Source organism: Lactuca virosa, chromosome 1 (assembly GCF_052849685.1).
Source record: "Lactuca virosa cultivar CGN04683 chromosome 1, Lactuca_virosa_CGN04683_v6, whole genome shotgun sequence".
Classification (NCBI taxonomy): domain Eukaryota; kingdom Viridiplantae; phylum Streptophyta; class Magnoliopsida; order Asterales; family Asteraceae; genus Lactuca; species Lactuca virosa.
In genome coordinates, this window is record NC_136426.1 from 20598059 (window position 1) to 20612801 (window position 14743).

Below are 14743 nucleotides of genomic sequence, written 5' to 3' on the forward strand. Positions count from 1 at the left end.
CTTTCCTTTCAGATGTCTACTCCTGGAAACACTTCTGCTTCATCATCCTCCAACCACAACTTCTCTTTGCTCAACATTTGCTCCAAAGTCGTTATAGATGGCTCTAACTATAACGATTGGATGCGTAACATGAAGATGGCGCTTCGATTTGAGGACAAAGAATATGTCATTGAAAAGGAGCTCAAAGAGCTTGATGAGTCTAAAGCTACTCCTGAAGAATATGCTGCCTAAAAGAAACATTATGATGATGCTACCAAAGTGGCATGCATCATGGTCGCAACCATGTCCCCAGAACTGCAGAGGTACTATGAGAACTACTGGCCCTTTGAAATGAACAAGGACCTTATGGAAAAGTACCATAAGCGAGCTCGTCAAGAAAAGTTTGAAGTAGTCAAGTCACTCATGGCTTGCAAGATGAAAGAAGGGGAGTCGGTTGTGTCTCATGTGAAAAGAATGCAACGCTACATAGAGCGTTTGGTCAAGCTCAACATTCACTTTGATGAGGAATTGGCCATTGACATGCTCTTAAACTCATTACCTGATTGTTATGGTCAGTTTATTCTAACTTACCATTTGAACAACACTGAGCAGACACTGGCCCAATTGCACAACTTGTTGCAGACAGCTGAAGCAGGGATGAAGGGTAAAAGTATAGCCTCCACTCCTGCAAGTGCCCCTGTCTTGGCTATTGGATAGGGAAAGGGGAAAAAGAGGAAAGGTCCTCCTAAGAAAAACTGGAAGAACAAGGCTCAAGTTGGGTCATCTAGTAATGGCCTAAAGGCTAAGCCCAATGCTACCATTCCCCATGTTTTCTGATCCAAAAGATGCAGATTGCTTTTATTGCAATGACAAAGGGCACTGGAAGAGAAGCTGCCTAAAATATCTGCAGGATATCAAAGATGGCAAAGTGAAGCCATCTTCAACAGGTATTTACACTATTTCTTCTAATAACTCATTATCTTCTCGTTCATGGGTCCTTGATACAGGATGTGGTTTTCACATATGTTCTGATTTACAGGGGCTAAAAGAAAGTGAGGAGATAGAGCGAGGAAGGATAAACTTGATCATGGGAAACAAGAAGTCTTCACCAGTGACCAAGATTAGAGTTTATCAACTTTTGCTAGTAATGATGTTAGATTAGATTTATTAAATTGTTGCTATTCGTCTGAGATGACGAGAAACATTATTTCATTTCATGCATTGTTCAGACAAGGTTTTAAATATTCTTTTAATGAGTTGAATGGTTCAATTTCTGTTTATAAGAATGGTGTTTTTGTGTTTGAAGCTTTGCCCTGTGATGGTGTGTATGAAACAGTGACTTGTGTTGATAGCTTAGGAAATAGTGTATTTAATATTGACTTGTCTAATAGTGTAGACAAGGCATGCTTGTGGCATTGTCGTCTTGGACACATTAACAAGAAACGAATAGCCCAACTCCAAAAGGATGGAGTGTTGGAATCATTTGACCTAAAATCAGATGATATGTGTGAATCTTGTCTTTTGGGAAAGATGACAAAATCACCATTCACAGGGTCTTGTGAAAGAGGTGAAGGTCTGTTGGATCTCATACATACAGATGTGTGTGGGCCCTTCAGATCAACTACAAGGGATGCTAATCGATTCTATGTGACTTTCACTGATGATTATAGCAGATATGGCTATATCTACTTAATCAAACATAAGTCAGAAACCTTTGAAAAGTTCAAAGAGTTTAAGCATGAGGTCGAAAATCAATTGGGCAGGAAGATAAAGGTACTTAGATCCGATAGAGGTGGGGAGTATCTTAGTATCGAGTTCAACGACTATCTGAAAGAATGTGGGATAGTCTCACCATTAACTCCTCCTAGGACACCACAGTTAAATGGTGTAGCTGAGAGGCGTAATCGAACCTTGTTAGACATGGTTCGTTCTATGATGAGTCATGCTTCGCTTCCTATTCACTTCTGGGGGTATGCCTTAGAGACAGCCGCCCACATCCTCAATCTTGTCCCTACAAAGAAGGTTGCCAAAACACCTCAAGAAATGTGGACGGGGAAAGTTCCCTCGTTAGCACATATTAAAGTCTGGGGTTGTGAAGCTTTCGTAAGACGGGAGACTCACGACAAGCTAGCAGCTAGAAGTGAGAAATGTGTTTTCATTGGTTACCCAAAGCAGTCTTTTGGATATTTGTTCTACAGACCTAGTGAAAACGTGGTCTTTGTAGCACGAAGAGGAGTCTTTCTAGAAAGAGAGCTCATATTCAAAGAGGACAGTGGGAGCACCATTGACCTTGAAGAAATTCAAGAGTTAGCCAATGAAGGAACCTTAGATGACACTAGCACTCAACCAGAGGAAACAATTCCTGTTGAACCAGTTGATAACTCATTACCTCTTCGAAGATCCACTAGGGTGGGTGTGCCACCTGAGTTGTATGGTTTTCATATTACTTTAGACGGTGACACATTCATCAGTGATAGGACACTGGTAAATTTAGATGAACCAGTCACTTATAAGGAATCAATGGCAGGCCCAGAGGCTTCCAAGTGGAAAGAGGCAATGGACAGCGAGATTAAGTCCATGTATGACAACCAAGTTTGGAATTTGGTTGATAGTGCACCAGGTCGTAAGACAGTTGGGTGCAAATGGATCTTCAAGAAGAAGACATACATGGATGGAAATGTGCACACATTCAAGGATCGACTGGTTGCAAAAGGTTTCACTCAAACCCCAGGGGTTGACTATGATGAGACCTTCTCGCCAGTAGCTAAGATTAAATCTATTAGGATATTGCTCGCCATAGTTGCCTTTCATGACTATGAAATCTGGCAGATGGATGTCAAGACTGCTTTCCTTAACGGGAAGTTGGCTGAGGATGTTTACATGAATCAGCCAGAGGGTTTTGTTGATGCAAAGTTTCCCAATAGAGTGTGTAAGCTTGAGAAATCCATTTATGGTTTGAAACAAGCATCTCGCAGCTGGAATCTTTGCTTCCATGAGAAAGTCAAAGAGTTTGGTTTCTCTAGAAGTGAAGATGAGTTTTGTGTGTATATCAAGGCTAGTGGGAGTATAGTAACTTTTCTGGTGTTATATGTCGATGACATATTACTCATTGGTAACGACGTTCCAACCTTGAAAGATGTTAAGTCTTGGCTTGGAAAGTGTTTTGTCATGAAAGACCTTGGAGAAGCTGCCTATATTCTTGGGATTAGAATATTGAGAGATAGAAAGAAGAGACTAATTGGACTTAGTCAGAGCACATACTTGGATAAGGTACTAAAGAGGTTTAGTATGGAAAATTCCAAGAAGGGAGAGCTACCTATCCAAAGCAATACCAAATTGAGTAAGACTCAATGCCCGAGTACAGATGAGGAAATAGCAGACATGAGTCGTGTACCTTATGCTTCCGTTGTCGGATCGATCATGTACGCTATGACATGTACTCGCCCTGATGTAGCATTTGCTTTGAGCATGGTCAGTCGCTATCAGGGAAACCCGGGTAGAGCTCATTGGATAGCGGTTAAGAATATACTCAAGTATTTGAGAAGGACAAAGGACTGGGTCCTTGTGCTTGGTGGCAATGATACTTTGAGAGTAGATGGTTACAGTGATGCCAGTTTTCAAACGGATAGGGATAACTTCCGTTCTCAATCTGGCTGGGTATTTTTACTGAATGGAGGAGCGGTTACTTGGAAAAGTTCCAAGCAAGATACGGTGGCTGATTCTACTTGTGAATCAGAGTACATAGCAACGAGTGAAGCGTCGAAAGAAACAGCTTGGTTAAGGAACTTCATCGGAGATCTCGGAGTTGTTCCAACCATCCAGGAGCCTATGGAACTGTTCTGCGATAATGAGGGAGCGGTTGCCTTAACAAAGGAACCGAGAGATCATGGTAAAACCAGACATATCGACCGAAAGTACCATTTTATCAGAAATAGAGTAGAAGAAGACCATCTTGTAGTAAAGAGGGTGTCATCTGAAGATAACCCAGCAGACCCCCTCACAAAGGGTCTGAGTAGGGCTAAGCATATTCAGCATGCTCGGAGCATAGGACTGAAAGATGATATTAGTTTTAGTAGTTAGATTAGTTTTGTTCTGAAACTTGTAACAAAGTAAATGTAATTGACTTTTGGTGATTAAATAATAAAGTATTATTTATAAGTTTGGTTACTGCCTTTTGTCGATTGTTTATTATTGTGTTTCATATTTTGCATGTTTTACTTCCCGAATAATAAGATTATTCAAACTCCACAGTCGATCGTACTTTTGGAAGTGAGTAGTGAATTAAGACTGTCGTGAATTGGATTGCAGATTGTCTGAGGATAGACATGGCAATAGAATTGCTGCAATGTTCATGAGTACTCAGAAATTGAGATTTGAGTATTGGATAAACCCTCGCTCAGAGTATCACTTCATGGAATTCATCACGAGTAATACTGAGACGATAATATCTTATAATCTTGAAACGAAGATATATGAGTTGTAATTTACAAAGTCGGTTATACATTGGTGATATGAAAACGCATCAGTAACTTGGTGTTATAAAACGTATTGTCATGTATAATTTGATGAGTAAAAGATACAAGCATATGAGTCAATGTTTATTCGTTTCTTTTGCCCTAACCGGAAAAGCGATATCTGTGGGCCCCTCGATGATTTGGTGTTGACTTATGTGCTGGGCCCAGCCAGGACTAAATTGATGTGTTCAATTAGAAGTCCTACATCATCACAAATCAAAAAACGGGAAACATAGATTCTGGACAAAGAGATTGATTACGTTCCATGTCTTATGTCTGGGGATATCTTGCAGAACGAAGGATTATATGATCATTTATCTAAGGACACGTAACTGACTGGGTCAGAGTTCAGCAGCAGCTTTTGGAAGCTACAATTTGCTGGTCAAATTTAGAAGGCATACTAGCAATTATAGTTACCGACTTATCCAAGTGGGAGACTGTTGGATTAGGTGTCTAAGCCCATAACTATAATTGGTATATACTTGAATTGATAGCAGCACATTCCTTTTGGGTTGCCCTCAAACCTAGCAACTGGACAAGGAAATTATGAAAGGAGAGATATTAATTTATAAGATTAATAAATTAATATAAATGATTTATTAATATGTTAAAAGATTAATATATTAATTAGAAATCATTATGTTTAATTAATAGTTAGCCAGAAATTAATCAGAATTAATTTTGGGGTTAAAAGTATTAATTATAAAGTGCAGGGATTAGTTTGCAATTATCAGATAGTTGAGTGGAAGGCTCCAGAACCTCCTTGGAAGGAGGTGGACGAAATCTATAGGGGAAACCCTAAGGATTTCGTCCAAGGGGCTTTGGATAAGGCCTTTGGATTAGCTTAGGCCCCAAGCAAAGGAGTATTAGGGTTTTCCCTAAACCCTAGATCCCTCAGCTATATAAGGAGCCTCCCAGCTCCTAAATTCGGCCACTCCTACCTTGGAAGAAACCTTAGGCCGATTTTTGCATACCCTACCCTCTCTCCTTCAAGTTTCCTTCTTGCTAGTTCTTGGGTGTGATTTCATTAGAGGCATTACATTTGTGGTGCTAGGCTTCCAAGAAGATCAAGTTCAAGAGGATTATCAATTGTTTACTATAACAATTGAAAGGTATGTAACTCTTAAACCCTAGTTAGTTATTTTCGAAAATAGCCTCTCTCCTCTAGGGTTCTTGTTTGCAATTCAAAGTTATATGTTCAATAGTTAAAACATATATCCAAAGTAGGTTGCATGTGAACTTAGGAATTGTTTTCTAGTTTATTTGTTTTACCTAAAACCCATCAGTTCGGACTATGGAAAAATTAGTGGTCCTTACGCTAAGGCCCTTGTAGGGATTTGGGCCCAATTTGGAAAATTGGGCCATAAATGGACTTTGGATGATTATTTGGTTTTGGGCTTTGTAAATGAAGAGTTTGGGCCTTAGTCTTGGACCAAACTAGGCAAGGGGTAAAATGGTCTTTTTACCCCAAGTTTGGATTATTGGATATGGTTTGGGACCCAAATGTTAATTGGGCGTTATTTTATACTGATAGCTCGGGGATTCGTCAGACCAACAGCTAGGGATTTTCTGTGAGATCCAGCAGCCGAGGTGAGTTTCCTCACCATGTATAGCGGGTCGAAGGCACCAATGCCGACCCATGATCTGATATGTTAGAATACTCATTGTATGTGTGACACTAGTATATGTATGTGCTTGTATGCTTATTGGGTGGGGCCTGATGATTATCATGTATGCTATTACTTGTTATGTAGTATGAGTTATATGTGGGCGGGGCCCGTTATGCAAGTCAGGGCGAGGCCAGTTATACTCTTTGGGCGGGGGTCGTTATGCGAGTTAGGGCTGGGGCCGTTATACTCATTGGGCGGGGCCCGTTATGCAAGTTAGGGCGGGGCCTGTTATGTGTTTTATGTATGATATGCAATATCTTGGGGAACTCACTAAACTTTGTGCTTACAATTTTCAGTTTATGTTTCAGGTAGGGATGAGCATTAGAACCGCCGGAACCGGAACCGGACCGGAATCGAACCGGAACCGGAACCGGAATTGGTAATAGGTCCGGTTACCGGTTCTCCATATTTACGAAAACCGGAACCGGAATTGGTAATTTTCAGTTTATGTTTCAGGTAGGGATGAGCATTATTTGATTTTTTTTCCAACATGTAATTTGGAGTTTGTAATTCATTTTTGACGGTACAAACATATGTTTTGGTTAGATATTGAATCAGACACATGCCCCGAAAGAAAGCATATTGATGCTGCGTTTTTTTTATTTCAGCATTATTTTTTTGTTTTTTTTAATCTGTCCCATTTTTTAAATGTGTATAACTCATTCATATGACGTCGGAATTACTTAATTTTTTTTCCAGCATGTAATTTGGTGTTTGTAATTCATTTTAGACTATAAAAACACATATTTTGGTTAGATATTGAATCAGTTATAGACCCGGGAAGACAACATATCAATGCTGCGTTTTTTCTGTTTCAGCATTTTTTATTTTTTTGGAATCTGTCCCCGCTTTTAAAATGCGCATAACTCACTCATATGAAGTCGGAATTACTTGATTCTTTTTTCATCATGTAATTTAGTGTTTGTACTTCAATTTAGAATGTAAAAAGTCATAATTTGGTTAAATATTGAATCATTTACAAGCTCCGAAAGATAACATATAATCTATAGTATTTCAACCGGTTCTACTTTGAAAAATTATCCGAAAAACCGGGACCGGAACCGGAACCGGCGCTAGAACCGGCGGTCCGGTTCCCGGTTCTTATAATATAGGAAAACCGGTTCCAGTTCCGAACCGGCCCGGTTCTAAAGCTCATCCCTAGTTTCAGGTACTTCCGGTTCCAAGGGGAAGAGTTCGGGATGACTGCATCACACACACCACATGGTTTCCGCTTTTGGTATATTACTTTGATCGATATGATGTTTGATACACTTATTTCCATTTGGGTTGTATGGATAATGTTTTTGAATATTGTTTTATTTAAATTAAAAATAAAATTTTTGGATCATATTTTTTGGACGGTGCACACCCTCTCTCTTTAATATTAGACCCTTCGATGCGCCCTCTACCACACACCGTGGTATGTGATGTGGCATCGCGGTGTGCGGTAAACACCATACCGACCCCCTTGCTTCACTGCAGTAAGCATATCGCACGTTATCGTTTCACCGCACGGGAAAAACAAACCTACCCCTGAAAGGTAGTACTTTGTGCATAAAAATATGCATTGTGGTGGTTGTGGTAAGATATGATATGACACCTACCAGTTTTGTAGGATGGGGGGAAAATGACATGGCATACTAAATGTGTGGTAAGGTGAGTGACCACGCCCACCAACTTCATATTCAATTTTATTTTATTAAACTCTTGTTTAACTCTCATCGTGAATGCCTTAATGGTTTACTAAAAACATGCCTTTGAAAATTATAATCTACGCACAAATATCAAATCCCTTTAGAATTCGTGGATGTATCAAAAGTATCAAAGAAGTATCAGCCCCCATACGTTATTGTAAGGGAAATTTCCGATAAAGTCTCAATATTTTAGGTAAGTTTACAGTTTAATCATAATTTTTATTTTTTGAATAGAAAAATTCTATTATTTTATATTTTACTCAAATTAACGAAACATTCCTTATTTTTTTTCAACATAAAATGCCAGAATATCGTATAAAAGAAATCTTCAAAAAAGTCTCAATACTTTGGGTTTGTTTACGGTTTAATCCCAACATTTATTTTTGAACATAAAAGTCTCTATTATCTAATTTTATACGATAATCTGTCATGTTATGTTGAAAAAGAAAATAAGAATTTTTTGTTAATTTGAGCAAAACATAAAATAGGACTTGTTCAAAAAATAAAAATTATGATTAAACGGCAAGTGACCAAAAATATTAAGATTTTATTGGTATAAAGTTTGAAATAGAGACTTGTTCAAAAAATTAAAAGTTAAACCCTAAATTAATCTAAAATATTTGAATTTTTTGAAGACCTGTTATATTTAGTTTTACTAATTTCCTTTAAAACTCTGTCTGTAAAATTTAGAACCGAAAACCTCGAAATTTCAGAGACAACCTTCCTCCCAGCTCCCGCCAAGCACATCACCCATTATCTTGTAGCGATTTTGTTTCCCAGATTTTCTAGTGTTTCGTCGTAATTGTCTCCTTGATTTACGTAACTAATAACTTGTAGCAGTTTGTGTATTGCAAATTAATCTTCGATGCTATATGAAGCTACCTACTTTGCTCGATTACGGTAACTTGATACTGTTTAATTCAACTTGTCAATTAATAATATTTTTTTTTCTCTGCTATCTAGTAGGCTGATAAAAGATTGAGGAGATGATGAGGAAGACGACGTTCAAGGGAGCGAATGTGTTCATCTCTAGGAATTTAGTGCCGCCTGAGATATTCGATTCGCTTCACGACGTTCTGAAAGATAATGGAGCTGAGATCTTCCTGTGTTGTGATCCTTCCCGGAATGGACCTGATGATTACCACGTTATCGCCGCTCGAGATCATGTATATGCATGTTGTATTAGTACCGGTAGATATTGACTGTGTATTTGTAAGAATTTGGAGTTTACCAATTGTTCCCAATGATTTTTGCAGGAAAAGTTGGATGATCTGCGCCAGAAAGGTTGTAATTTGCTTGGTATGGCTGTGAGCTTACCCTTTCAGGTTCCTTGATCTTTATTTGTTTGCTCAGACCTCCTCTCTGTCACTTTGTTTAGGTTTTAATTTTATTCTAAGAATTAGCAAAAAGTTCATTATTCATGTTATCTTATTCTGAACCACTTGAATTTGTGTATACTTAGTTAATATATACTGCAAGTACTTAGAAGGCCCCTAATTTGAGTTGGCGACTTTTTGTAATTTTTTATAACAAATAATTATTATGGCAAACTATATCATAAGAGTATATTCAGATATATAAAGTATTCACTAGAAAACCTTGATATTATAAGTTATACCAAAATATAGATTCTTGTCAGTCTGTTTACATTGATATAAAAGTTTTAAGCATGATACCCTACTAGGAGGTGCATATAACATGTCAAAAGAAGCTGTTTAGTAGAAGATTGGTGTGTTACAATGAGCTACTTGTACTTTTTCCAGGTCCTCAATGTGTTTTTTCGTGTGCAAAAGAGCATAGAGAACTGCCAAAACAAGGATTCACTTGTTGCCTTGCGATGGATGGAGTCAAGATACTGGCATCTGGCTTTAAAATGGAGAGAAAGGTTCTTTTCCCATGGTTATTACTAATCTTTACAAGTATTACGTTGTGTTTAGAATGTATTTCCTTTTCTTTTTAGTAATATCTGACCTTCTTCCTTAATCAGATGAAAAAGGGACACCACACAGATATATCATGTTTCTTGACATGATTTAACTTGAGTGTCCTAATATGAAGGATAAATTTACAAATGTGAAGATAAATCCTTTCCGTCCTTATCTAAGATATATGTTCTTTCTATTCATAAAGTTCCAGGTTGTAGTATTTGAGGGGATGTTTGATGTTTCATCTCTGTATATATAGTTTCTCGACTCATCTTATTTGTAAAATTTATATGTAAATACATCTTTAGAAAACTTCGTTTCTTATTTTATTCTTTCTAAAAATGTCTTGTAGGATGAGATTGACAAGTTAGTGACTGCTATGGGAGGTTTGTTGCAAACTAAAGCATCATCAGACATTAGCTTTGTCATTGTGAAGAATGTACTAGCTGGAAAATATAAGGTTTTGTTTCTGTTCTGTTTTCACATGAGTAATAACTTATGTATTTTCTTTGTTGCTTTGTCATAAGTCTGAATATGCTTTTATCAATACTTTTACACTTTCAAGTCTCAACCACCATTATTTTAAAGGTTGTTGAGTCATCTAGTTTGCTTTTGTTTACATGTTTTGCAGTGGGCTTTGAACAATTTGAAGAAACCAATTGTCTCTGAGAATTGGCTGCACCAGTGCTGGAAAGAGCATCGTGTTGTTCCTCATGACTCATACCGAGTTCTTCCCTTTTCTGGGTTGACAATTAGTGTCACCCAAATGCCTTCAGGTTGATTATCATGAAAATCTTTATATGTTAACTGTGAATCTCTTAACATGGCTAACATGTTTGTTTCTCATTCTCACAGATGAGCGTGAGGAGATAAAAAAGATTGTCCTACTCCTACAGAATGGGGGAAAATATTCTGCTGAACTCACAAAAAAGAGTAGTCATCTAGTGTGTGATATATCCTTAATCATTTTGTGAATCATGTTTAATCATACTTTAAGTGGATTACATCACCTTAACCACTAACCCACACTCCTGAAGGTGACAAATACAAGGTTGCAAAAAGATGGGGTCACATTTGTATTGTTACTAGAACTTGGTTCTACCAGTCTGTTGCTAGAAAAGGCAATACTTAAGTTCAATCACAGACTTGGATTGTGATGCATATACCTTTTTAACTTCACTTTGTTAGGCTTCTGATTATGAATTATCTTTTTTTGTGATGAATAGCATGTTTGAATGAGGAGTCACATCCATGAACAATCAAAAGACTTGTAGCCAAAACAAGGTTATCAGAAACTCAGAGGAGGGTGGTCCAATTTCCATGACCCATCAAGATATTTCATGTGATGCTGATCTGGAAGCAACTCTGGAGATTGAAGATGATTCTCAATCTGAAGACAAGGATTTGTACTTGTTGAATTGCAAAATTCATCTTGTTGTTTTTGATGCTTCTGAAATGCATGGATTGGTGAACATGGTTAGAAGAGGAAGTGGTTCTCTTTATATGTCTCTTAACGATCAGTTAACACACATTGTTGTTGGAACTCCCTCCGAAACGCAAGTATCTTTTCATGCCAATTAATTATATTATATTTTATTAATTTGTTTATGTGCCACTCATTTTCTATGAATAATGCAGTGAGAAGAAAGAGGTAAGGAGCCTTTCTGCTATGGGTGTCATCAATGTGGTGAAAAGGGTATGGCTTGAAGATTGTGAACGTGAAAAGAAACAGCTCCCTGTACTTGGGAGACACGTTGCTTATGATTTGCTCCTCCCAAAAGCCAAAGGTGTGTATTCATTGATCATTTCATAATATCTAAATAATCATTTGCATTTATATCATTATCATAATCTCACCATTACAACCATGGCAGTGTCACAAATTTTGACTAAACCTTGAAAACTCTGTCTCAATTTGTTTATCTTGTTCCCTGATTTGCAGATTCCATGCCCTTTAATAAGGGATTTTTAAGGGAACCCCTCCACTGTTCACCCACCTTTGCCAGATGATCAGTCTCAAAGTCAAAAGGTATACCAAGTCTAGTTTTATGTCGTCTTTTACTTTTAGAAGAAAAAGGGACCAAAGTTGCCATGAATAACATTAAACAACAGTCAATAGTTGTTGAAATAGAAGCAATATGTTACATGACTCTTGTTTCTTGTTTGCTATGAAATATGAATAGTCAACCCCAACCCATTGCTAATTGAAGATACCAAGGGTAAATTGGTAAAATGACATGAAAGACAGCATTGGAAAAATATAAAATAAAAACAGCTCCAAATATGGAAAACATGATGTTATCAAGTTAGTAGCCTAATATTAGTGTCAGTGGCCAAGAGTCTTGAACAAGTAGTGTAGTTAACTTATGGGTTCAAGATTCAATGTTTTTTTACATTCAAGAAACATACTATTACTATTACTGATGTGGATTTGTTATATTAAATTTTTTTTTTTCACTTTCTCGTTGTGGAGGGAATATATTGCATATGTAAAAAGAAACACGAGACAAAATAAAATATATGCTCAAGTTACAAGGAATATTGAGCACTAAATTTTGGTCACATATCATCATCCTTCATATCGATAGTATCAATTGGACAACATAAAGTTAAAGTTCTGTTTGTTACATAACAAGCATTTGAGGCCCATTTTCGGTATGAGATATTCATTATCTTTTTTTAAATTGGTGAACACGAATCCATTTCGTGTTGTTTTGTTCTAATTTTGTGGATGCAATAAAAAAATATATAAATACAATTTGTGTCCTATTCACGTTCCAATGCACGTCAAATGTAAGACAACATGTCAACATGTTAGGGTCTATTGTCTAAAGAAAAACAAATGGAGAACCTTTAACTTCATATTTGTCAACCCATTCATAAAAATATAATAGTATCTATGACCTCTATACACTTTTCTTTCATTCAGGTTTATATCATCCCACCATATTGCTCTTTCTAAATCACTGGTTGTAATACGACATTGAAATTATCTGGCTGGAGCGATAGAAAATGTATTTTTAGGACATATTTTGGGTGTAAGTGTAAGGGATAAAAGAAGCTATAGTTCATCAAATTTTAAGACGTATTTTGGATGTAACGTATAAAGGGTTACCCTCTTTTGGGAAAGCGAACTATCTAATTTCTTTATAAAAAAACATTTACAACGCTTTTATAACTTTTTGTAGAACCTATTTAACTTTTTTACAGTTTATAACTTTTTTAACAGTTTTAACATTTTTACAATGTTTTTAGAATATTCTTAAACTTTGTTAGAATGTTTTTAAAATTGTTTTACAACCAACACAACAAATAAAATGTTTTTACAACAATTTTTAAACTTCTTTTACATCTTTTTTAAATTGTTTGACAAACTTTTTTAAAAAGAAATTAACAACTTTTTTTTAGATTTTTTACAAAATATTTTTATATTTTTGTTACAACTATTTTTTACAAAACTTTTAACCTAGGAAGATTTTTTCTAAAACTTTTTATAAACAATATTTGTATAAAAAATGTGTTAAACATGAAAATATATAAGTAAAAAAGTTTTAAAAACTTGAAACGCTTATAAAAAAGTTTAAACAAAGCATGAAAAAGCATTAGTAAAAAAAATTTAAAAAGCTTGAAATGTATATTTTTTAAATGTACAAAAAAGTCTTAATTTTTTTTAAAGTATATAAAAATATAAAGAAAGCTGTAAAAAAGCTTATTAAAAACTGTAAAAACAAATTCGAAAAATGAAAAAAAAAAAAAAAAAAAAAAAAAAAAACTAAATTTGGACTGGATTTGTAAAAAATATAACCTATACCAATTAATATTAAAATTTAAAATCTGGACTAAATTTACAATAACGTTTAAAAATTAGGCCAAAAATACAAAATTGCAAATAACAGGTGTGACTTGACTTTTACTTAGACTATTGGGTGTGGGTAATTAGTTAAGGGTGTTATCACACTAAAAAATTGTCACCTCACATGTCATGTCATTGTGGTGTTATAACACCAAATAGAGAAAATGAGCAACTAATTATAACATCTTTAACTTTCCATGTCATCATTTCTTTTTTTATTTTTTTTCGATTTAATTTTTATTTTATAAACAAAATTAATTAATTAAAACATGTTATTTAAATAAAAACTATTTTTTTAAATTAAACATAACATTTAAAAAAATACATTTTGCACCTAATTTATTCATTTTCATTTCCATCGTACATAAAATCAGTCATATCATCTCGAAGTTGTATGTGTTTTCGTTCGTCTTGAATATCTACGACCCTTGTAAATATTTTGCTGTCCCGGGTTGAAATTGCATGTGTCTGGGCTCCGAAGCTGAATACTCCGCAATGTTTCGTCATTTATCTTCAACCACCATGTTATGCATTATGATACATGCATACATAATATATTGTAGAACGTCTAACTGATATGGCCGTGTTGCATGTTCAACTATGTGTCATTTCGACTTCAGAACTCCAAAAGCACGTTCCACATCCTTACGTGTTCTTTCTTGTTTTCTCTTGAACAATTTTTCTCTTGGTGTTACTGGGTGTCGAAACGCCTTCACGAATGTGGAATATGCTGAATATATTCTATCTATAAGGTAATACCCAAACTTATACTCATTTCCATTCACTGTGAACGGAGCATCTGGTGCCTTTCCTGACAAAATATCGTCGAATATTGGTGACTGGTTAAGAACGTTCACGTCGTTATTCGAACCCGCAACCCCGAAAAAGCATGTCAAATCCACAAATGTTGGGACGCAGCAGCCTCCAATACCAACGAAGGCGTTCCATGCTGACCACTTGCATACTGGTCGTTCCACGCCACGGGACAATTTCTCCAGTTCCAGTGTGTGCAATCAATGCTTCCTAGCATACCCGGAAAACCATGTCTTTCTTCCTACGCCGCATATAGTTGTTGTATATCATTCAACGAAGGTTTGTGCAAATAAAC

The 14743-nt window shown here is 36.1% G+C and overlaps 1 protein-coding gene across 7 annotated transcripts; it reads left to right on the top strand.

The window, feature by feature from the left end:
• The first annotated feature begins 8542 nt into the window (after positions 1–8542).
• Positions 8543–12960, top strand: LOC145159070 (uncharacterized). 7 transcript variants are annotated; one of them, XM_079078934.1, is made up of 11 exons: positions 8543–9023; positions 9114–9156; positions 9621–9742; positions 10135–10242; positions 10414–10558; positions 10638–10735; positions 10810–10903; positions 11009–11342; positions 11421–11569; positions 11725–11811; positions 12712–12960. In XM_079078934.1, exons 1-8 carry the CDS (start codon positions 8844–8846, stop codon positions 11035–11037), a joined length of 819 nt encoding a protein of 272 aa, XP_078935060.1. In that variant the 5' UTR covers positions 8543–8843; the 3' UTR covers positions 11038–11342; positions 11421–11569; positions 11725–11811; positions 12712–12960. The 7 variants fall into 7 exon arrangements, with proteins under 7 accessions (XP_078935060.1, XP_078934405.1, XP_078937585.1 ...); XM_079079644.1 differs by lacking the exon at positions 12712–12960 and having other exon boundaries at positions 8549–8617; positions 8821–9023; positions 11725–12239; XM_079080370.1 differs by lacking the exon at positions 12712–12960 and having other exon boundaries at positions 8549–8617; positions 8824–9023; positions 11725–12239.
• The last annotated feature ends 1783 nt before the right edge of the window (positions 12961–14743 follow it).

Bases quoted from the DNA above. Each gene is read 5' to 3' on its own strand.
- LOC145159070 (XM_079078934.1), top strand. From the start codon at position 8,844: ATGATGAGGAAGACGACGTTCAAGGGAGCGAATGTGTTCATCTCTAGG. The intron at 10,243-10,413 runs GTTTTGTTTCTG...CATGTTTTGCAG, and splicing joins TACTAGCTGGAAAATATAAG to TGGGCTTTGAACAATTTGAA. The intron at 10,904-11,008 runs GCAATACTTAAG...TGTGATGAATAG, and splicing joins CCAGTCTGTTGCTAGAAAAG to CATGTTTGAATGAGGAGTCA.